Source organism: Entelurus aequoreus, linkage group LG10 (assembly GCF_033978785.1).
Source record: "Entelurus aequoreus isolate RoL-2023_Sb linkage group LG10, RoL_Eaeq_v1.1, whole genome shotgun sequence".
Lineage (NCBI taxonomy): Eukaryota > Metazoa > Chordata > Actinopteri > Syngnathiformes > Syngnathidae > Entelurus > Entelurus aequoreus.
Genome location: NC_084740.1, coordinates 78181093 through 78201092, shown reverse-complemented (window position 1 = coordinate 78201092; position 20000 = coordinate 78181093). Strand labels below are relative to the sequence as shown.

The 20000-nt window shown below is 39.0% G+C and overlaps 1 protein-coding gene across 4 annotated transcripts in view; it reads right to left on the bottom strand.

Annotated features, from left to right (window-relative positions):
* Positions 1-20000, bottom strand: part of klf12b (Kruppel like factor 12b) — a 130964-nt gene that overhangs the window by 54945 nt on the left and 56019 nt on the right. For all 4 annotated transcript variants that reach the window (XM_062061812.1, XM_062061816.1, XM_062061813.1 and 1 more), the window contains exon 2: positions 7489-7571. In XM_062061812.1, the coding sequence (XP_061917796.1) occupies positions 7489-7554 (66 nt within the window). In that variant the 5' untranslated portion in view covers positions 7555-7571. The remainder of the gene's footprint in view (positions 1-7488; positions 7572-20000) is intronic.

Below are 20000 nucleotides of genomic sequence, written 5' to 3'. Positions count from 1 at the left end.
ATTCAATGAATCAATTAAGAATTGGGTTGAACATGAAACGTGATTCCGATGTAAACCTATTTTGTTAGTATGTATGTTTCGTGATGATATCGTATCGGATAAATATTGGTAGTGGCCAATACTCAAGGCTCCAATATCGGTATCATAACGGAGGAGAAGACACCACTATTAAAATGTGTATTAATGGCACAAGTCTTTACGTTGTCAATAGAATACACCATATTAAAATCTATTGTGAAATAAGCAAGGTATGATTAGTTTTTATTTTATTATTGCATCGCCTTGACTGGGAAAGTGGCCCCCTCAAAGATGGCCGCCGCATTAGCACCTCACTTACATTGGCGACTCCATATTTACTTCTATAAATGGTCATTATCCCCCAGCCCTCTTGCCCCACTATGACATCATCATTGGTTGACCCTGTAGTGCTTTTTATAAGAATATGGTTACAAAAAAAGCCTCCATGGGGCCAAAAACATTGCAAATGACAGAACCTCAATTAAGAAGGTGACAAAAACTACTGAATTCCAAGAAATAAATTGTAGCAAAGTACAAAGGTGGTGTCTGGTAGGTCACTTCCCTGCCTGCTCATCTCTGTGTTTACAAACAAGAGTCTTCAGAAAAGGTCAAATTAAATGTTAAATGTTTATATATCCATATAATCCATATATATTGGTGTGGTTCCCCCTTATTTATGTGTATAGAATCTTGTCGCTACAGTTTCAGGTCACAGGACATCCTTTGCGTGTTGGTTCCTTGAGCAAACACAAGTCTCGGTTAAAAAAGCCTTCAGATTTGCTGCTCCAAAGGGACAAGCGGTAGAAAATGGATGGAAGGATCTGAGGCCACCTGAACTCATCACTTTGGGGGAATTTCAAGCCATTTTAAAGGATCGAGAAGCTGTTTCTATTGGGCACTGTACTAGTTTTTATTTAAACATTTTATGTTTGTACCTATTGCGTATTTTTTATGTTTATGTTGAAAGTAATGTGTACTTTTATAACTTAGTGCGGGGTCAGCAACCCGCGGCTCTCGGCTTCCCTGGAGCATTTTTAAAAAAGGATTGAAAATGGAAAAAAATGGGGGAAAAAATATATTTTTTGTTTTAGTATCTTTTCTGTTTGAGGACAAACATGACACAAACATTCCCAATTGTTAGAAATTCCACTGTTTAATATGTTTGTATCAATACTCTCATCTTCACTGATGACAGTATGTGGTAATGAACATCGTTTTGTCCTACTCATTTTTTTGTTAACATGTAAAATCTTCCACTCCTTCTTTGTCTCATTTTGTCCGCCAAATGTTTTATACTGTGCGTGAATGCACAAAGGTGCACTTTGTTGATGTTATTGACTTGTTGGAGTGCTAATCAGGCATATTTGGCCAGTGCATGACTGCAAGCTAATCGACGCTAACATGCTGTATGTACATATTGCATCATTATGCCTCATTTGTAGGAATATTTGAGCTCATTTCATATCCTTTAATTTGATCCTTTTTGTATATAATTTATTTTTGCATGTCTCATGACTAGGGATGTCCGATAATGGCTTTTTGCCGATATCCTATATTCCGATATTGCCCAACTCTTAATTACCGATACCGATATCAACTGATACCGATATATACAGTCGTGGAATTAACACTTTATTATGCTTAATTTGGACAACCAGGTAGGGTGAAGATAAGGTCCTTTTTTTTAAAATTATGAAATAAAATAAGATAAATAAATTAAAAACATTTTCTTGAATAAAAAAGAAAGTAAAACAATATAAAAACAGTTGCATATAAACTAGTAATGAATGAAAATGAGTAAAATGAAGCGTTAAAGGTTAGTACTATTAGTGGAGCAGCAGCACGCACAATCATGTGTGCTTACGGACTGTATCCCTTGCAGACTGTATTGATATATATTGATATATAATGTAGGAAGCAGAATATTAATAACAGAAAGAAACAACCCTTTTGTGTGAATGAGTGTAAATGGGGGAGGGAGGTTTTTTGGGTTGGTGCACTAATTGTAAGTGTATCTTGTGTTTTTTATGTTGATTTAATAAAAAAAACACCAAAAAAACCCCAAAAAACCCTGATACCGATAATAAAAAAACAGATAATTTCCGATATCACATTTTAAAGCATTTATCGGCCGATAATATCAGCAGGCCGATATTATCGAACATCTCTACTCATGACACATTATCTATATGTAATATTGGCTGCATGTCTGATAGTTGTTTGTGTGCCATGTTGTTCCAGACCACAGCAAACATTACATAGCTTGCAAAGATTGTAATAAATCTATTAAAGAAGACAGCTTGCCGTTTCCTTTAACTTGGACACACACATCTATACCTTTGGTCATTAAAAGCCAGTCACTTCCAGGAGTTATCTCACCTTCTGAGTAGCCTCTGATTTACTAATGGTTTCTAATGTTGTAAAAATGTGGAGAATAAATAATCAATTTGAACATTTTTGTCAACAAAGACTTTTTCAGCCATAGTCATTTTGATAGTAGGCTATTATAGCTAATATAGCCACTCATATCATGAGTTGACTTCATTATAACACTTATATAAGATCTTATAGCTCAGTTACAGCTCTTTTTATGACCTAATCTGTGTTATATGTGTTTTATGTTGCACCATTGCACCAAGAAAAATTCCTAGTTGGTGAACCTTGTTCTCAAACAATGGCAATAAAAACTATTCTGATTCTGATTCTGATTGAATTTTTTGAGGCTCCAGACAGATTAGTTTTTTGTATTTTTGGTCCAATATGGCTCTTTCAACGTTTTTGGTTGCCGACCCCTGCTCCGGTTTTTTGTTGTTGTACTTATTTATGAAACCTGTTTTTGCTGCTGTCTTGGCCAGATCAGTCTTGCAAAAGAGATTTTAATTAGGGATGTCCGATAATGGCTTTTTGCCGATATCCGATATTCCGATATTGTCCAACTCTTTAATTACCGATACCGATATCAACCGATATATGCAGTTGTGGAATTAACACATTATTATGCCTAATTTGGACGACCATGTATGGTGAACATAAGGTACTTTTTAAAAAAATTTGTAAAATAAGATAAATAAATTAAAAACATTTTCTTGAATAAAAAAGAAAGTACAACAATATAAAAACAGTTACATTGAAACTAGTAATTAATGACAATTAGTAAAATGAAGTGTTAAAGGTTAGTACTATTAGTGGAGCAGCAGCACTCACAATCATGTGTGCTTACGGACTGTATCCCTTGCAGACTGTATTGATATATATTGATATATAATGTAGGAAGCAGAATATTAATAACAGAAAGAAACAACCCTTTTGTGTGAATGAGTGTAAATGGGGGAGGGAGGTTTTTTGGCTTGGTGCACTAATTGTAAGTGTATCTTGTGTTTTTTATGTTGATTTAATTAAAAAAAAAAAAAAAACGATACCGATAATAAAAAAAAACGATACCGATAATTTCCGATATTACATTTTAACGCATATATAATAATAATAATAATAATAATAATAATGGATTAGATTTATATCGCGCTTTTTCTATTGTTAGATACTCAAAGCACTCACAGAGAAGCCGATATCATCGGACATCTCTAATTTTAATTATTTATTTTTTTTTTACCTGGTTTAATAAAGGAAAATGAAAATGAAATATAATCCCCATAGATGTATAACACACATTTTCCTGCATGTTAACTATAATTATTCTCTTTTCAATGTGTTTTCTTCATATTTTGTCTGAAAAGGATTGACTGGATTCACGTTATTTTTTAATCGGGAAAATGTATTTTAGTACGATTTGTTTTTTTGTGTGACCTTTTGGAACACGTCGAAAGTCGAGGGAGCAATTAACTTTGTGTCAGACAAAAACAGAAACTGGTTAGCATTTTCAAGGCTTTCAAATGAAACAACAAGTGGAAAGAAGGAAACCACCCCCACTCTCATTTTGACAGACACCAGCCCACACATGTGAAGATGTCCTCCAGCCGCCAGCCCGCCCGCCTCCATCCTCGCGCTGTTGTCTTTATCAGGGATACTGTTACTAGCGGGGGCACCTTTTCCAGCCTCGGTGGATCAAGGCGGGCCATTTGGAGCCAGAACCTTGGCTCCCTGCCATCTAAATAAAGACCACTTTGCTTGCCGCGGCCTGTCTCGCCCCTCGACGGGCGGGGAGGGAGGGAGGGAGGGAGGGAGGCGCAGTCATTTGGGGCAAGATTGGCTATCTGGGCGCACTTCAAAGCCGTCTGAGGTCGCATCAAGATTGACATCGGCGCACGTATAGGGACAGACTTCAAGAGGAATCAGGGACCATTCAAAAGCCCGCAGGCCTGACGGAGAACAGAACTCCCAGAAAAGAGCCGGAGAGAAACCACCTGCTGCCCCACTTAAGTCCTCAGATGTGGAGATTTCTTATCTGCATGGATGGACCATTCTACCAGATGACCCCGGTGCTACGAGGACTTGATGTTCTTCCCATTCATCATGCTCTTATGAATGGCCTCTAGTCCATCTCAACAAGTCCAGTTGGTGCACTGCAAGGATCCTACCATCCATCCAAAGATGGACTTTTAAAGATACAGGACAAACTTGGTTTCCAGCATACTGGATAGCTGCTGCTGCTGACAAAAAGATATCATTGAACGTGGCACAGAACAGCAAATAAGGTCATTTCTAGCGTACGTTTGCGTTGCACGATACAGACCAGTGGTCTCCAAACTACGGCCCGCGGGTTGGTTCCAGACCACCAGCGACCAAACTCTGGCCCACGGCAAGTCCCAAGTTAATACAAAAATTTGTTTTTATTCATCTTTTAATTTTTATTATTATTTTTTCAAATCTGTCCTTTCTTATCCATTTTCTACCGCTTGTTACTCTCGGTGTCTCCGAGCCGCTCAGGCAAATCATATTGTCTAAAAATGCATTTTCCCATCAGTAACGTGACATCATCGCACTCGGAATATGAATATATATATATATATATATATATATATATATATATATATATATATATATATATATATATATACATACATGTATATATATATATATACATTTTAACAAAAGTTTGGACACACCTTCTCATTCAATATATATATATATATATATGTATATATATATATATATATATATATATATATATATATATATATATATATATATATATATATATATATATATATATATATATATATATATATATATATATATCCATCCATTTTGTACCGCTTGTCCCATATATATATATATATACATATATATATATATATATATATATATATATATATATATATATATATATATATATATATATATATATATATATATATATATATATACATATAAATATATATATATATACATATAAATATATATATATATATACATATAAATATATATATATATATATATATATATATATATATATATATATATATATATATATATATATATATATATATATATATATATATATATATATATATATATATATACCGCTTGTCCCATATATATATATATATATATATATATATATATATATATATATATATATATATATATATATATATATATATATATATATATATATATATATATATATATATATTTATATTTATATATATATATATATATATATATATATATATATATATATATATATATATATATATATATATATATATATATATATATATATATATTCTACTGAGATGCTACCTCAGTAGAAGCATTTAAGTCCCATCTTAAAACTCATTTGTATACTCCAGCCTTTAAAGAGACCCCCTTTTAGACCAGTTGATCTGCCGTCTCTTTTCAGACTGTGCATTTCATGGAAGCTGGTTAGCTGTTAAAAATCGGGACCCAAGGTGGACCACTCGTCTTTGCATCAGTTGGGGACGTCTCTGCGCTGCTGACTGGTCTCCACTCAAGATGATCCCCTGCTGGCCCCACTATGGACTGGACTCTCACTATTATGTTAGATCCACTATGGACTGGACTCTCACTATTATGTTAGATCCACTATGGACTGGACTCTCACTATTATGTTAGATCCACTATGGACTGGACTCTCACTATTATGTTAGATCCACTATGGACTGGACTCTCACACTATTAACTAGATCCATTATGGACTGGACTCTCACTATTATGTTAGATCCACTATGGACTGGACTCTCACACTATTAACTAGATCCACTATGGACTGGACTCTCACACTATTAACCAGATCCACTCCACATCCATTGCACCAGTTGCCCAAGGGGCAGGGGGATCCCCACATCTGCGGTCCCCTCCAAGGTTTCTCATTGTAGCCCATTGGGTTGAGTTTTTCCTTGCCCTGATGTGGGATCTGCGCCCAGGATGTCGTTGTGGCTTGTGCAGCCCTTTGAGACACTCGCAATTTAGTGCTACATAAATAAACTTTGATTGATTGATCGAGGACGAAAGTTTTTAGCTGATGACTTCAAAGATATCAAGCGACCGCGTTGGAGTGTTTAACATGTGCGGACTTGCAGACTGCTTACAATTGGAACGTGTTAATGACAACTTTCAAAAGGGACCCACGTTTTAGGTCATGTTTCTAATAACTGCCGGCTCACATAAAAGGGCACTAAATGACTGACATGTTCTGAATGCAAATCAATAGAACTGAACACTAATGCGTCATTATTACAGAAATTGAGTGGCCTGCACACACACACACACACACACACACACACACACACACACGCACGCACGCACACACACACACACACACACACACACACACACACACACACACACACACACACGCACACACACACACACACAGCTGTGGCAGCAACACAAAGCCCCTGTAACCTAGCAACAGCTTCTCCATAACAAGACCACTTTATTTATAGGTATGCTGGACCAGAGAGAGAGTCCTGATACGGGGCCTCGCGTGAGCTAACGTCATTACACCGGACAAAACTAAGACTGAAATACTTTTGAAAAAAAGCAAGAAAAAACCAAAACAATAGCGCCGGTTTGGGAGGGGAGTTTAGCCAAGGATTAAATTGCAACGTTCAACTTCTGGTCTGTGATTCATACTTGGCGATAGAAAGGCGAGAGGAGGGAGTTGGGGAAGAGATGGAGCTGTGATAGCGATGAAGAGTCCGTGTGCGATGTGTTTGTAAGACAGACGGCCAGACGAGGGAGGATCAATGGAGAAGGTGGAGGAACGTAAAGACAGTAGATTATCAGCTCCTCCATTGACAATTACCCCCAAACTACTCTAACAACACCCGCCTCCTCCTCCTTAGTGCATTCCTGTCCCAGCTGTGGCTCTCCTCCTCCTCCTCCTCCTCCTCCTCCTCCTCGCTACCATGCTCTCCGACCACTCCTCATAGCCCCCACGCTCGCTCGGGCCTGGAAGTGATTATCTGCCCTTTGCCGGGAGGGGGAAAGCAGCAAAGGGGGGGGAAAAATAGGGAATTGTCTGGAAAACAACTGCTCTCTTACCCCTTGTTCCGATTCCAGGGGCTCGGTCTTGACTCGTACTGCAGGCATTCCGTCGAGCATTAACATCCTGTCTCTTCAGCAGCCTGCGAAGCGACAAAAGACAGACATAAGAGACGGCAAAAGGAGTGGACTACATTTTAAACATTCAACCACACACACTTTTTTCCCCCACAATTCTTCTTCAGACTCGTTACACACAAAAGGGTGAAAATGTGTCAAAACATGCATAAATACTGTGTTTTCTGTGCTACTATTTGGTGACAAATACACACTGGTATTACTCCACATAAGTCGCATTGACTTGAAATTTCTCACACAGCTCAATATGCTTGACAAAACACCCACTGTAGCCTAATCAGAATCAGATTCAGAATACCTTTATTGTCGTTGTATGGAAACAACGAAATTGGACAGCAATCCAGCTCAGTGCTTGTAAAAACAAACCTACATAAAATAGTCTTAAGACAACAACAATAATAAAACTATTTAAAATTTAAAAACATAATAAAACGTTAAAAAAACATATTGCACAGTAGATCTTTATCAGAAGTAAGCAAGTAATAGCTCTAGAACAGGGGACACCAACCTTTTTGAAAGCAAGAGCTACTTCTTGGTTACTGATTAATGCAAAGGGCTACCAGTTTGATACACACTTCAATAAATTGCCAGAAATAGCCAATTTGCTCAATTCACCTTTAACTCTATGTTATTATTAATAATTAATGATATTTACACTTAATTGAATGGTTTAAAAGAGGAGAAAACACGAAAAAAATGACAATTAAATTTTGAAACATAGTTTATCTTCAATTTCGACTCTTTAAAATTCAAAATTCAACCGAAAAAAAGGAGAGAAAAACTAGCTAATTCGAATCTTTTTGAAAAAATTAAAAAAAGAATTTATGGAACATCATTAGTAATTTTTCCTGATTGATTAATTTTAGAATTTTGATGACATGTTTTAAATAGGTTAAAATCCAATCTACACTTTGTTAGAATATATAACAAATTGGACCAAGCTATATTTCTAACAAAGACAAATCATTATTTCTTCTAGATTTTCCAGAACAAAAATTTTAAAAGAAATTCAAAAAGACTTTGAAATAAGATTTAAATTTGATTCTACAGATTTTCTAGATTTGCCAGAATAATTTTTTTGAATTTTAATCATAATAAGTTTGAAGAAATATTTCACAAATATTCTTCGTCGAAAAGACAGAAGCTAAAATGAAAAATTAAATTAAAATGCATTTATTATTCTTTACAATAAAAAAAACAAATTTACTTGAACATTGATTTAAATTGTCAGGAAAGAAGAGGAAGGAATTTAAAAGGTAAAAAGGTATATGTGTTTAAAAATCCTAAAATAATTTTTAAGGTTGTATTTTTTCTCTAAAATTGTCTTTCTGAAAGATATAAGAAGTATAAAAGGAAAAAAAAGAATGAATTTATTTAAACAAGTGAAGACCAAGTCTTTAAAATATTTTCTTGGATTTTCAAATTCTATTTGAGTTTTGTCTCTCTTAAAATTAAAAATGTCAAGCAAAGCGAGACCAGCTTTCTAGTAAATAAATACAATTTAAAAAATAGATGCAGCTCACTGGTAAGTGCTGCTATTTGAGCTATTTTTAAGAACAGGCCAGCGGGCTACTCATCTGGTCCTTACGGGCTACCTGGTGCCCGCGGGCACCGCGTTGGTGACCCCTGTTCTAGAATATAAACTGTTTTTCAGTCTATTTGTCCTTGCTTTGATGGTCTTATAGCACCTCCCTGAGAGCAAGAGTTCAAACCAGTGGTGACTTGGAATCTATTGTGCTGTGGGGCTCTATTGTGGTGAATCACACCTGAGACATCATACATTAATCACATTAGACACGTAAACAATGTGACGAAGAACATTTGACAACAATCAAACTAGAGATCTAGATATCTGGTCAGGACACTCCTCACTCTTTTGCCTTCACCTTCATTGTCCATTCCTTTTTGGTGACTTTATATACTCTGGACCTAGACGTTGAGTACACGACATACATGGCGGACAATAACTGATACAGTCTGCTTTGCCTGTCCAAATGCATTCGATGTTTTCCGTAGTCTTCCCTTGACGGCCAGGTAATACAAAGCATGCGCTACCTTTTTTATCACATCCACGGGAGCCCGCATTCTCGTTGACTGTTCTTCGACAAATGGACAAAGGTTTTCGCTAAGTAGAATCACAGCTGACCTGGACATTGGAAAGTTCTCTTGCGATCTGAGAAGTGTTGTATCCCAAATAGCTGCAATGGTTTTCTCTTAAGGTATTCATGAGTTATTTCCACAAGCGTCTGTACATGTAGAAGAAGGAGAAACACGGGCATGTCTGGATGACTCGCCTCCATATTTCCAGTGTTTACCTCCGAGTTACAAAACCGCTTTATTATGAAGCTGGCTGTGGCGTGTTCTTTCTGACGTCACTTCCTGTGTGGGGCGCGGTCTTTCTGGCGTCACTTCCTCTCCGAACTCAGTTTGTAAACGATCAATGAGTCCATACAAGGCAAAGTGCCGGAGATTCAAGAAATACACAATGCACTTACCCCTGGAGGGGGACCTTAAACGCTGGTTTAGTGTGGCTGAAACGGGGCTTAGGCTAAATAATTATTCGTTTAAGGGGTTAAACGACTTAGTGTAGACATGGCCTAAGGGTGTTTCGGCCAAAGTACTTTGAAATGTAGAATTCAGACCACACCTCAACGGGACCGATAAGCACATGTTTAAAATTTTAGAAAGATTGGTTAAAAACATGGCGGATATTGGCAGAACTTTGCAACTATGTGGCCATCAGTCATTGACCATTTATCGAATGAGTATAAAACTCGAGGACATCTGCATTACTTGTATAACACATTTTGACCACAACCCATAGGGCGAAGTTAATCAACTCAGTTTAATTCTTGACTTCAGTTAAAACATTTGGGTACAGACTAACATATTTGTAGCTGATTACTAAAATTACAAGAGAGCTGTCAAAGAGATGATCTTTGATTAGCTTTTTCGTAGTACGTCCTTAAAAACAGCAGAGCGCTCCTGTTGTACAGCGGCCCCCCCAGTTCTTAGGTTTCTGGAAATGTGGCCCCCAAAACAATTTAGCTGAATATTCCTGCCATGGAGAGTGTCACAGATGTCATTCACAGTCATGAGTCATGACTGTACATCTGTCCGTCAGATATAGGAGTTGATTTCTGATTTTAAAAATATATAATCGAGACCAGAGTTTTTCAACCACTGTGCGATATTGTCTGGTGTGGCGTGGGAAATTATGCAACTTCACTTAATTGGTCCAAAAAATATTTTTTGCAAATCAATAATTATATTCTGCAAATAATGTGCCGTTACTTAGTGTCATTGCTGTGTAGAGCTCGGCAGGGTAACCAAGTAATACTCCATATCAGTAGGTGGCAGCAGGTAGTTAATTGCTTTGTAAAAGTCGGAATGTGTCGGGTTTGTTGTGATCCCAATATGCAGACCACAGTGGGAGGCAGCGTGCAGGTAAAAAGGTATGTAATGCTTAAACCACAAATGAACAAAAGGAAAAGGAAAAAGCAATGAAGCATAGGGATGGCTATGCAAAACAAAAGTTAAACTGAACTGGCTACAAAGTAAACAGAAACAGAATGCTGGACGACAGCAAAAACTTACGGCGTCCACAAGGTACATCCGTACATGACATGAACATCAACAATGTCCACACAAAGAAGGACAGCAACAACTTAAATAGCCTTGCTTGCTAACACAAAGCAGGTGCGGGGAATAGCGCTCAAAGGAAGACTTGAAACTGCTACAGGAAGACACCAACAAAACAGGAAGGGCCACCAAAATAACAGCGCAAGACAACAACTAAAGCACTACACAGGAAAACACCAACAAACTCAAAATAAGGCACGGCGACCTGGTGGAGTTTCATTTTTTAACGTTTTCTGCTAGTGGTGTTCCTTCGGGAGTTTTTTTTAATGAAAAAAAACGTGCCTTGCCTCCAAAAAGGTTGAAAAACACTAAAGTCACTAATCCACTTCTTGCAGTGTAGTGGCTCACATAGCTGGTTTTCCTATAGCCAGTGGAGGCTCAATCACCACAAACTGTTCAGAGTCCAGGGTGTAGTCCACCAGACTACTGGGACCCTGAAATATGTGACATAGAAAACAGATGGACGAATGGTTGCGTTCCAAAATTTGGTTCTACCCCAAGAAACCTCATAAAATATTCTCTATCGCATATACACTACCGTTCAAAAGTTTGGGGTCAGCCAAACAATTTAGTGGAATAGCCTTCATTTCTAAGAACAAGAATAGACTGTCGAGTTTCAGATGAAAGTTCTCTTTTTCTGGCCATTTTGAGCGTTTAGATGACCCCACAAATGTGATGCTCCAGAAACTCAATCTGCTCAAAGGAAGGTCAGTTTTGTAGCTTCTGTAACGAGCTAAAGTGTTTTCAGATGTGTGAACATGATTGCACAAGGGTTTTCTAATCATCAATTAGCCTTCTGAGCCAATGAGCAAACACATTGTACCATTAGAACACTGGAGTGATAGTTGCTGGAAATGGGCCTCTATACACCTATGTAGATATTGCACCAAAAACCAGACACTCTATACATTATTAGCAATGTATAGAGTGTATTTCTTTAAAGTTAAGACTAGTTTAAAGTTATCTTCATTGAAAAGTACAGTGCTTTTCCTTCAAAAATAAGGACATTTACATGTGACCCCAAACTTTTGAATGGTAGTGTATAGCATTGATGGAGAAATCACAAAGAACAGACGAGAAAGTTGTAAGAAACATGCTTAATAATCAACGACCCAATCAAAACTGACCAGAGACCCAAGTTTGGACAAGCCTGATCTAGACCCATATATCCCCACAGAGTTCATTACAAAACTCTTTGTGCCATATCCAAAGCCAACAACAATTTCCACCTAAGCTTCCACTCAAGTTGTCAAAATGTCAATACTACTGAGTAAAAGTACCTTTAAAAAAGGTACAATGATTTCATTGGGATTGTGATCAGAGGTTGACATGAGTCATTGCCTAGTTTAATACCCAGATTCAGTTGCCTGGTGGGCTGCAGCAAGCCTTCCTATTCAGCAGCGTATAATAACCAGCTTGTATAAGTTGTTACTCAACACTTATTGCGACACCACAGCCAGGTCACAGTTCTTTGTGTCTATCATGCAAAAAAAAAAAAGCACAGCAGACAAACACTCGTGCAGGGAAAACATCCTCCCACCACCCCCAGTCCTGACTGTCTGGTGGCCAGTAACTGCTGCTGCTGCTGCTGCTACTTGGAAGGCAACGGAGCCAATAACAACAATGTATGTTCTCTATCGGCCCCTCAGCTGTAGGAAACTTTAGGTAGCGATCCCTCTTGTTATTTTAGGGGACGCTCCGGCCAAAGAATGCGAGCCAACAGCCAGTATCTGCGTTACTCTGCACCGCCATCATAGCCACTCAAGGTTGGAAAAATAAACCTTGGCTGGCGATGAACAATGTACAATGTTTCCCGGTAGAGACGTTCCCGACACGATTAGGATTATCACCTGAAGCCATGTTTCCACCAAGAAGTACAGTACAGTGCAACAAAAGTGCTTTTGTTGTCTTCTATCAAGAGAAAGTACTTCTGACAATAAACTGCGAGTGGTACAGTTCTTTGGAAGTATTGGCTCTAAGTAAACAACATGGCAACAGCTTTAAAGGCCTACTGAAATGATTTTTTTTTATTTAAACGGGGATAGCAGATCCATTCTATGTGTCATACTTGATCATTTCGTGATATTGCCATATTTTTGCTGAAAGGATTTAGTAGAGAAAATCGACGATAAAGTTCGCAACTTTTGCTCGCTGATAAAAAAAAGCCTTGCCTGTAGCGGAAGTAGCGTGACGTCACAGGAGCTAGTATTCCTCACAATTCCCCGTTGTTTACAATGGAGCGAGAGAGATTCGGAGCGACAAAGCGACGATTACCCCATTAATTTGAGCCAGGATGAAAGATTCGTGGATGAGGAACGTGAGAGTGAAGGACTAGAGTGCCGTGCAGGACGTATCTTTTTTCGCTCTGACCGTAACTTAGGTACAAGCTGGCTCATTGGATTCCACACTCTCCTTTTTCTATTGTGGATCACGGATTTGTATTTTAAACCACCTGGGATACTATATCCTCTTGAAAATGAGAGTCGAGAACGCGAAATGGACATTCAGTGCCTTTTATCTCCACGACAATACATCGGCGAAATGCTTTAGCTACGAGCTAACGTGATAGCATCGTGCTTTAACTGCATATAGAAACAAAAACAAAAAACCCCTGACTGGAAGGATAGATAGAAAATCAACAATACTATTAAACCGTGGACATGTAAATACACGGTTAATGCTTTCCAGCCTGGCGAAGGTTAACAACGCTGTGCTAACGACGCCATTGAAGCTAACTTAGCAACGGGACCTCACAGAGCTATGCTAAAAACATTAGCTCTCCACCTACGCCAGCCAGCCCTCATCTGCTCATCAACACCCGTGCTCACCTGCGTTCCAGCGATCGGCAGAAGGACGAAGGACTTCACCCGATGCGTTTGGCGGCCCGGAGACGTAGGAAGTCAAGGTGAGGTCGGCGGCTAGCGCGGCTAGCGCGGCTAGCGCGGCTAGCGCTCCAACAAAGTCCTCCTGGTTGTGTTGCTGTAGTCCGCTGCTAATACACCGATCCCACCTACAACTGTCTTCTTTGCAGCCTTCATTGTTCATTAAACAAATTGCAAAAGATGTCCAGAATACTGTGGAATTATGAAATGAAAACAGAGCTTTTTGTATAGGATTCTACGGGGTACCATAACTTCCGTTACTCTGACTTCGTCACGCGCATACGTCATCATACCGCGACGTTTCAGCCGGATATTTCCCGGGAAATTTTAAATGTCACTTTATAAGTTAACCCGGCCGTATTGGCATGTGTTGCAATGTTAAGATTTCATCATTGATATATAAACTATCAGACTGCGTGCTCGCTCGTAGTGGCTTTCAGTAGGCCTTTAAAGGGGAACTTTACTTTTTTATTTTGCCTATCCTTCACAATCATTACGAGAGACAAGAGGACAAAAGGTGTTTGTTTTTCTTTACATTTGAACATGTATACATCAGCTCGTTCTAGGTGGCTAGCAATGCAGCTAATGGGAGCGATCAATTCTACCGCTAAATCACTTTAAAAATGCATTTAAAAACCATCAACAATACTTCAATTACATTCGTAGCCTGTATAATAACCAAACTGTAGCGACACTGTTAAAGGCCTACTGAAATGCCATTTTCTTATTTAAACGGCGATAGCAGGTCCATTCTATGTGTCATAATTGATCATTTCGCGATATTGCCATATTTTTGCTGAAAGGATTTAGTAGAGAACATTGACGATAAAGTTCGCAACTTTTGGTCGCTGATAAAAAAGCCGTGCCTGTACCGGAAGTAGCGTGACGTGACAGGTTGTGGAGCTCCTCACATCTGCACATTGTTTACAATCGTGGCCACCAGCAGCGAGAGCGTTTCGGACCAAGAAAGCGACGATTTCCCCATAAATTTGAGCGAGGATGAAAGATTTGTGGATGAGGTAAGTGAGAGTGAAGGACTTGAGGGCAGTGGAAGCGATTCAGATAGGGAAGATGCTGTGAGAGGCGGGTGGGACCTGATATTCAGCTGGGAATGACTAAAACAGTAAATAAACACAAGACATATATATACTCTATTAGCCACAACACAACCAGGCTTATATTTAATATGCCACATAACAAACACCTCCCCCCTCCCGTCCATATAACCCACCAATACAAATCAAACACCCGCACAACACACTCAATCCCACAGCCCAAAGTACCGTTCACCTCCGCAAAGTTCATACAGCACATATATTTCCCCAAAGTTACGTACGTGAAATGCACATAGCGGCACGCACGTACGGGTAAGCGATCAAATGTTCGGAAGCCGCAGCTGTGTACTCACGGTACCGCGTATCCAACTCAAAGTCCTCCTGGTAAGAGTCTCTGTTGTCACAGTTCTCCACAGGCCAATGGTAAAGCTTGACTGTCATCTTACGGGAATGTAAACAATGAAACACCGGCTACGTGTTTGTGTTGCTGCAGCCTGCCGCTAATACACCGCTTCCCACCTACAGCTTTCTTCTTTGCAGTCTTCATTGTTCATTAAACAAATTGCAAAAGATTCACCAACACAGATGTCCAGAATACTGTGGAATTTTGCGATGAAAACAGACGACCTAATAGCTGGCCACAATGCTGTCCCAAAATGTCCGCTACAATCCGTGACGTCACGCGCAGACGTCATCATACCGAGACGTTTTCAGCAGGATATTTCGCGGGAAATTTAAAATTGCACTTTACTAATCTAACCCGGCCGTATCGGCATGTGTTGCAATGTTAAGATTTCATCATTGATATATAAACTATCAGACTGCGTGGTCGCTAGTAGTGGCTTTCAGTAGGCCTTTAAAATAGAGCGAACACTAAGGAACTCTCTTTGTAGCGTAGTAACACATCGGCGTGCTACGGTGTTAGCCGTAAAAGCTAACTACAGCAAGAGATAAGCTAGCTTCTATGTCAGTTTGTAATGCACAACACTACAGAAATCAATGCACGGAAGAAGTCACTCCCGGAAATGATTAAAATGATCAAAATACGGTAAATATTGTACATATTACATATTGTTACGAGCTTGTCTGTTACTACATGTATATACAACGTTGGAGGGCTAATTTAAAAAACAGACGTGAGTTCTTGTCACTCATAAGGATTGTGAACGTTGGGCAAAATTCCCAAAAAAGTGCAGTTCCCATTTAAATCGTCTTCTGCTTTATTATTTATATAAATTGTGCTCCCCCCCCATCAACAAAGTAGGAAGGATTACCAGTCCACCAGTACAAGTCAGTTCATTCTGGTAGGGTTAGTAAGTCCCGATGCACACGGAAAGTACTTTAGACGATAAAAGGCAAGTGGTACAGTTCTTTGGACGTATTAGCTTCAAGTAAACAACATGACTACAGCTTTAAAGGGGAACTTCACTTTTTTTTTTTTAAATGTGCCTATCTTTCAGAATCATTATGAGATACAAGAGGACAAAAGGGTTTTTTTTTGCATTTGAACATGTATACATCAGCTCGTTCTAAGTGGCTAGCAATGCAGCTAATGGGAGCAATCAATTCTATCGCTAAATCACTTTAAAAATGCATTCAAAAACCATCAACAACACTTCATTTACGTTCCGTAACCTGTATGATAACCAAACTGTAGCGACACTGTTAATATAGAGCGAACACGAAGGAATTCTCTTTCTAGCGTAGTAACACATCGGCGTGCTACGGTGTTAGCCGTAAAAGCTAACTACAGCAAGAGATAAGCTAGCTTCTACGTCAGTTTGTATTGCACAACACTACAGAAATCTATGCACGGAAGAAGTCACTCCCGGAAATGTTTAAAATGATCAAAATACGGTAAATATTGTACATATTACATATTGTTACAAGCTCGTCTGTTACTACATGTATATACAACGTTGGAGGGCTTTGAAGGCTACAATGGCGACTCCCATTAGCCGCACTTTCCAAGGGATTTGTATCATCTTTAAAATCCTAATTTTTAAAAAAGTCCACCAGTACAAGTCAGTTCATTTTGGTAGTGTTGGTAAGTCCCGATGCACACGGAAAGTACTTTAGACGATAAAAGGCGAGTGGTACAGTTCTTTGGAAGTATTAGCTTCAAGTAAACAACATGACGACAGCTTTAAAGGGGAACTTCACTTTTTTTTTTAAAATGTGCCTATCTTTCAGAATCATTATGAGATACAAGAAGACAAAAGGTGTTTTTTTTGCGTTTGAACATGTATACATCAGCTCGTTCTAAGTGGCTAGCAATGCAGCTAATGGGAGCAATCAATTCTACCGCTAAATCACTTTAAAAATGCATTCAAAAACCATCAACAACACTTCATTCACGTTCCGTAACCTGTATAAAAACCAAACTGTAGCGACACTGTTAATGTAAGAGCGAACACTAAGGAACTCTCTTTCTAGCGTAGTAACACATCGGCGTGCTACGGTGTTAGCCGTAAAAGCTAACTACAGCAAGAGATAAGCTAGCTTCTATGTCAGTTTGTGATGCACAACACTACAGAACTCTATGCACGGAAGAAGTCACTCCCGGAAATGTTTAAAATGATCAAAATACGGTAAATATTGTACATATTACATATTGTTACGAGCTCGTCTGTTACTACATGTATATACAACGTTGGAGGGCTTTGAAGGCTACAATGGCGACTCCCATTAGCCGCATTTTCCAAGGGATTTGTATCATCTTTAAAATACTAATTTTTAAAAAAGTCCACCAGTACAAGTCAGTTCATTTTGGTAGTGTTGGTAAGTCCCGATGCACACGGAAAGTACTTCAGACGATAAAAGGCAAGTGTTACAGTTCTTTGGACGTATTAGCTTCAAGTAAATAACATGACGACAGCTTTAAAGGAGAACTTCACTTTTTTTTTTTTTTTGTGCCTATCTTTCAGAATCATTATGAGATACAAGAAGACAAAAGGTGTTTTTTTGCGTTTGAACATGTATACATCAGCTCGTTCTAGGTGGCTAGCAATGCAGCTAATGGGAGCAATCAATTCTACCACTAAATCACTTTAAAAATGCATTCAAAAACCATCAACAACACTTCATTTACGTTCCGTAATCTGTATAATAACCAAACTGTAGCGACACTGTTAATGTAAGAGCGAACACTAAGGAACTCTCTTTCTAGCGTAGTAACACATCGGCGTGCTACGGTGTTAGCCGTAAAAGCTAACTACAGCAAGAGATAAGCTAGCTTCTATGTCAGTTTGTGATGCACAACACTACAGAAATCTATGCACGGAAGAAGTCACTCCCGGAAATGTTTAAAATGATCAAAATACGGTAAATATTGTACTTATTACATATTGTTACGAGCTTGTCTGTTACTACATGTATATACAACGTTGGAGGGCTTTGAAGGCTACAATGGCGACTCCCATTAGCCGCATTTTCCAAGGGATTTGTATCATCTTTAAAATACTAATTTTTAAAAAAGTCCACCAGTACAAGTCAGTTCATTTTGGTAGTGTTGGTAAGTCCCGATGCACACGGAAAGTACTTTAGACGATAAAAGGCGAGTGGTACAGTTCTTTGGAAGTATTAGCTTCAAGTAAACAACATGACGACAGCTTTAAAGGGGAACTTCACTTTTTTTTTTTAAATGTGCCTATCTTTCAGAATCATTATGAGATACAAGAACAGGTGTTTTTTTGGCGTTTGAACATGTATACATCATCTCGTTCTAAGTGGCTAGCAATGCAGCTAATGGGAGCAATCAATTCTACAGCTAAATCACTTTAAAAATGCATTCAAAAACCATCAACGGCTGAATACCGGGAGTTTGTCGGGAGAAAATTTCTGCCGGGAGGTTATCGGGAGAGGCGCTGAATACCGGGAGGGTTGGCTGGTTGGTAGGGATGGTAAGTCCTGATGCGGTTTCCACAACAAGGCTACTTTGGTTAATAGCAATGTAAGAAGTGTTTTTTCCTCCGTTTTTTTCATAAAATGTTGCTCTTAAATGGAGGGGGAAATTCACAAATTCTCTGAAGCACACCCCTGCGACCATCATAAAAAAGGTACTGACTGGTATGATGATTCCGGCTAACTAAACTGAACCGAATCCAGTGGTGAAATCCAAAAAGCATGCCCAACCATCCATCCATTTTCTACCACTTGTCCTGTTCGGGATCGCGGGCGGTGCTGGATCCTATCCCAGCTGCATTCGGGCGGAAGGCGGGGTACACCCTGGACAAGTCGCCCCCTCACCACTTGGCCAACCCAGATAGACAGACAACATTCACACTCACATTCACACACTACCAACCCAAGACACAAAACAAGTGGGACCATTCAGGTTGGATATTAAGAACCTCCAACCCAAAAGTGAACTGAACTGAACCAAACACTTTGGTGGAAACAGGGCTTAGGCCGCCAATTTCTTTTTCACGCTAAAACCGCTCATTTATCCAGAAACAAAGAAACGATTAAGTGCCACAGAATGTCCACTACTTCTACTTCTCTAGCACGAGGCTAATCCTGCTGGTGTTTGTGTGTGATGGAGGTAGGAGTGAGGGGAGCGGGGGGGGGGGGGGGATTTACTCCCTTTCAATTTGCAACCTTTACCTCAAACCCCCCCTTCTCGCTCCCAACACACACACACACACACACACACACACACACACACACACACACACACACACACACACACACACATACACACACACACACACCTCCCCTCTCAGGTCTAAGTCCCTCAGGTACCCTGGCTGTGCTGCTATTGTATTGTTGTCCAGGATGTCCTTCGGCTTCGGGTCTTGGTAGGCCCAGATAGTGTTGCCATGGTAACTGTTTGAGCGGGTGGAGCAGTAGCCAG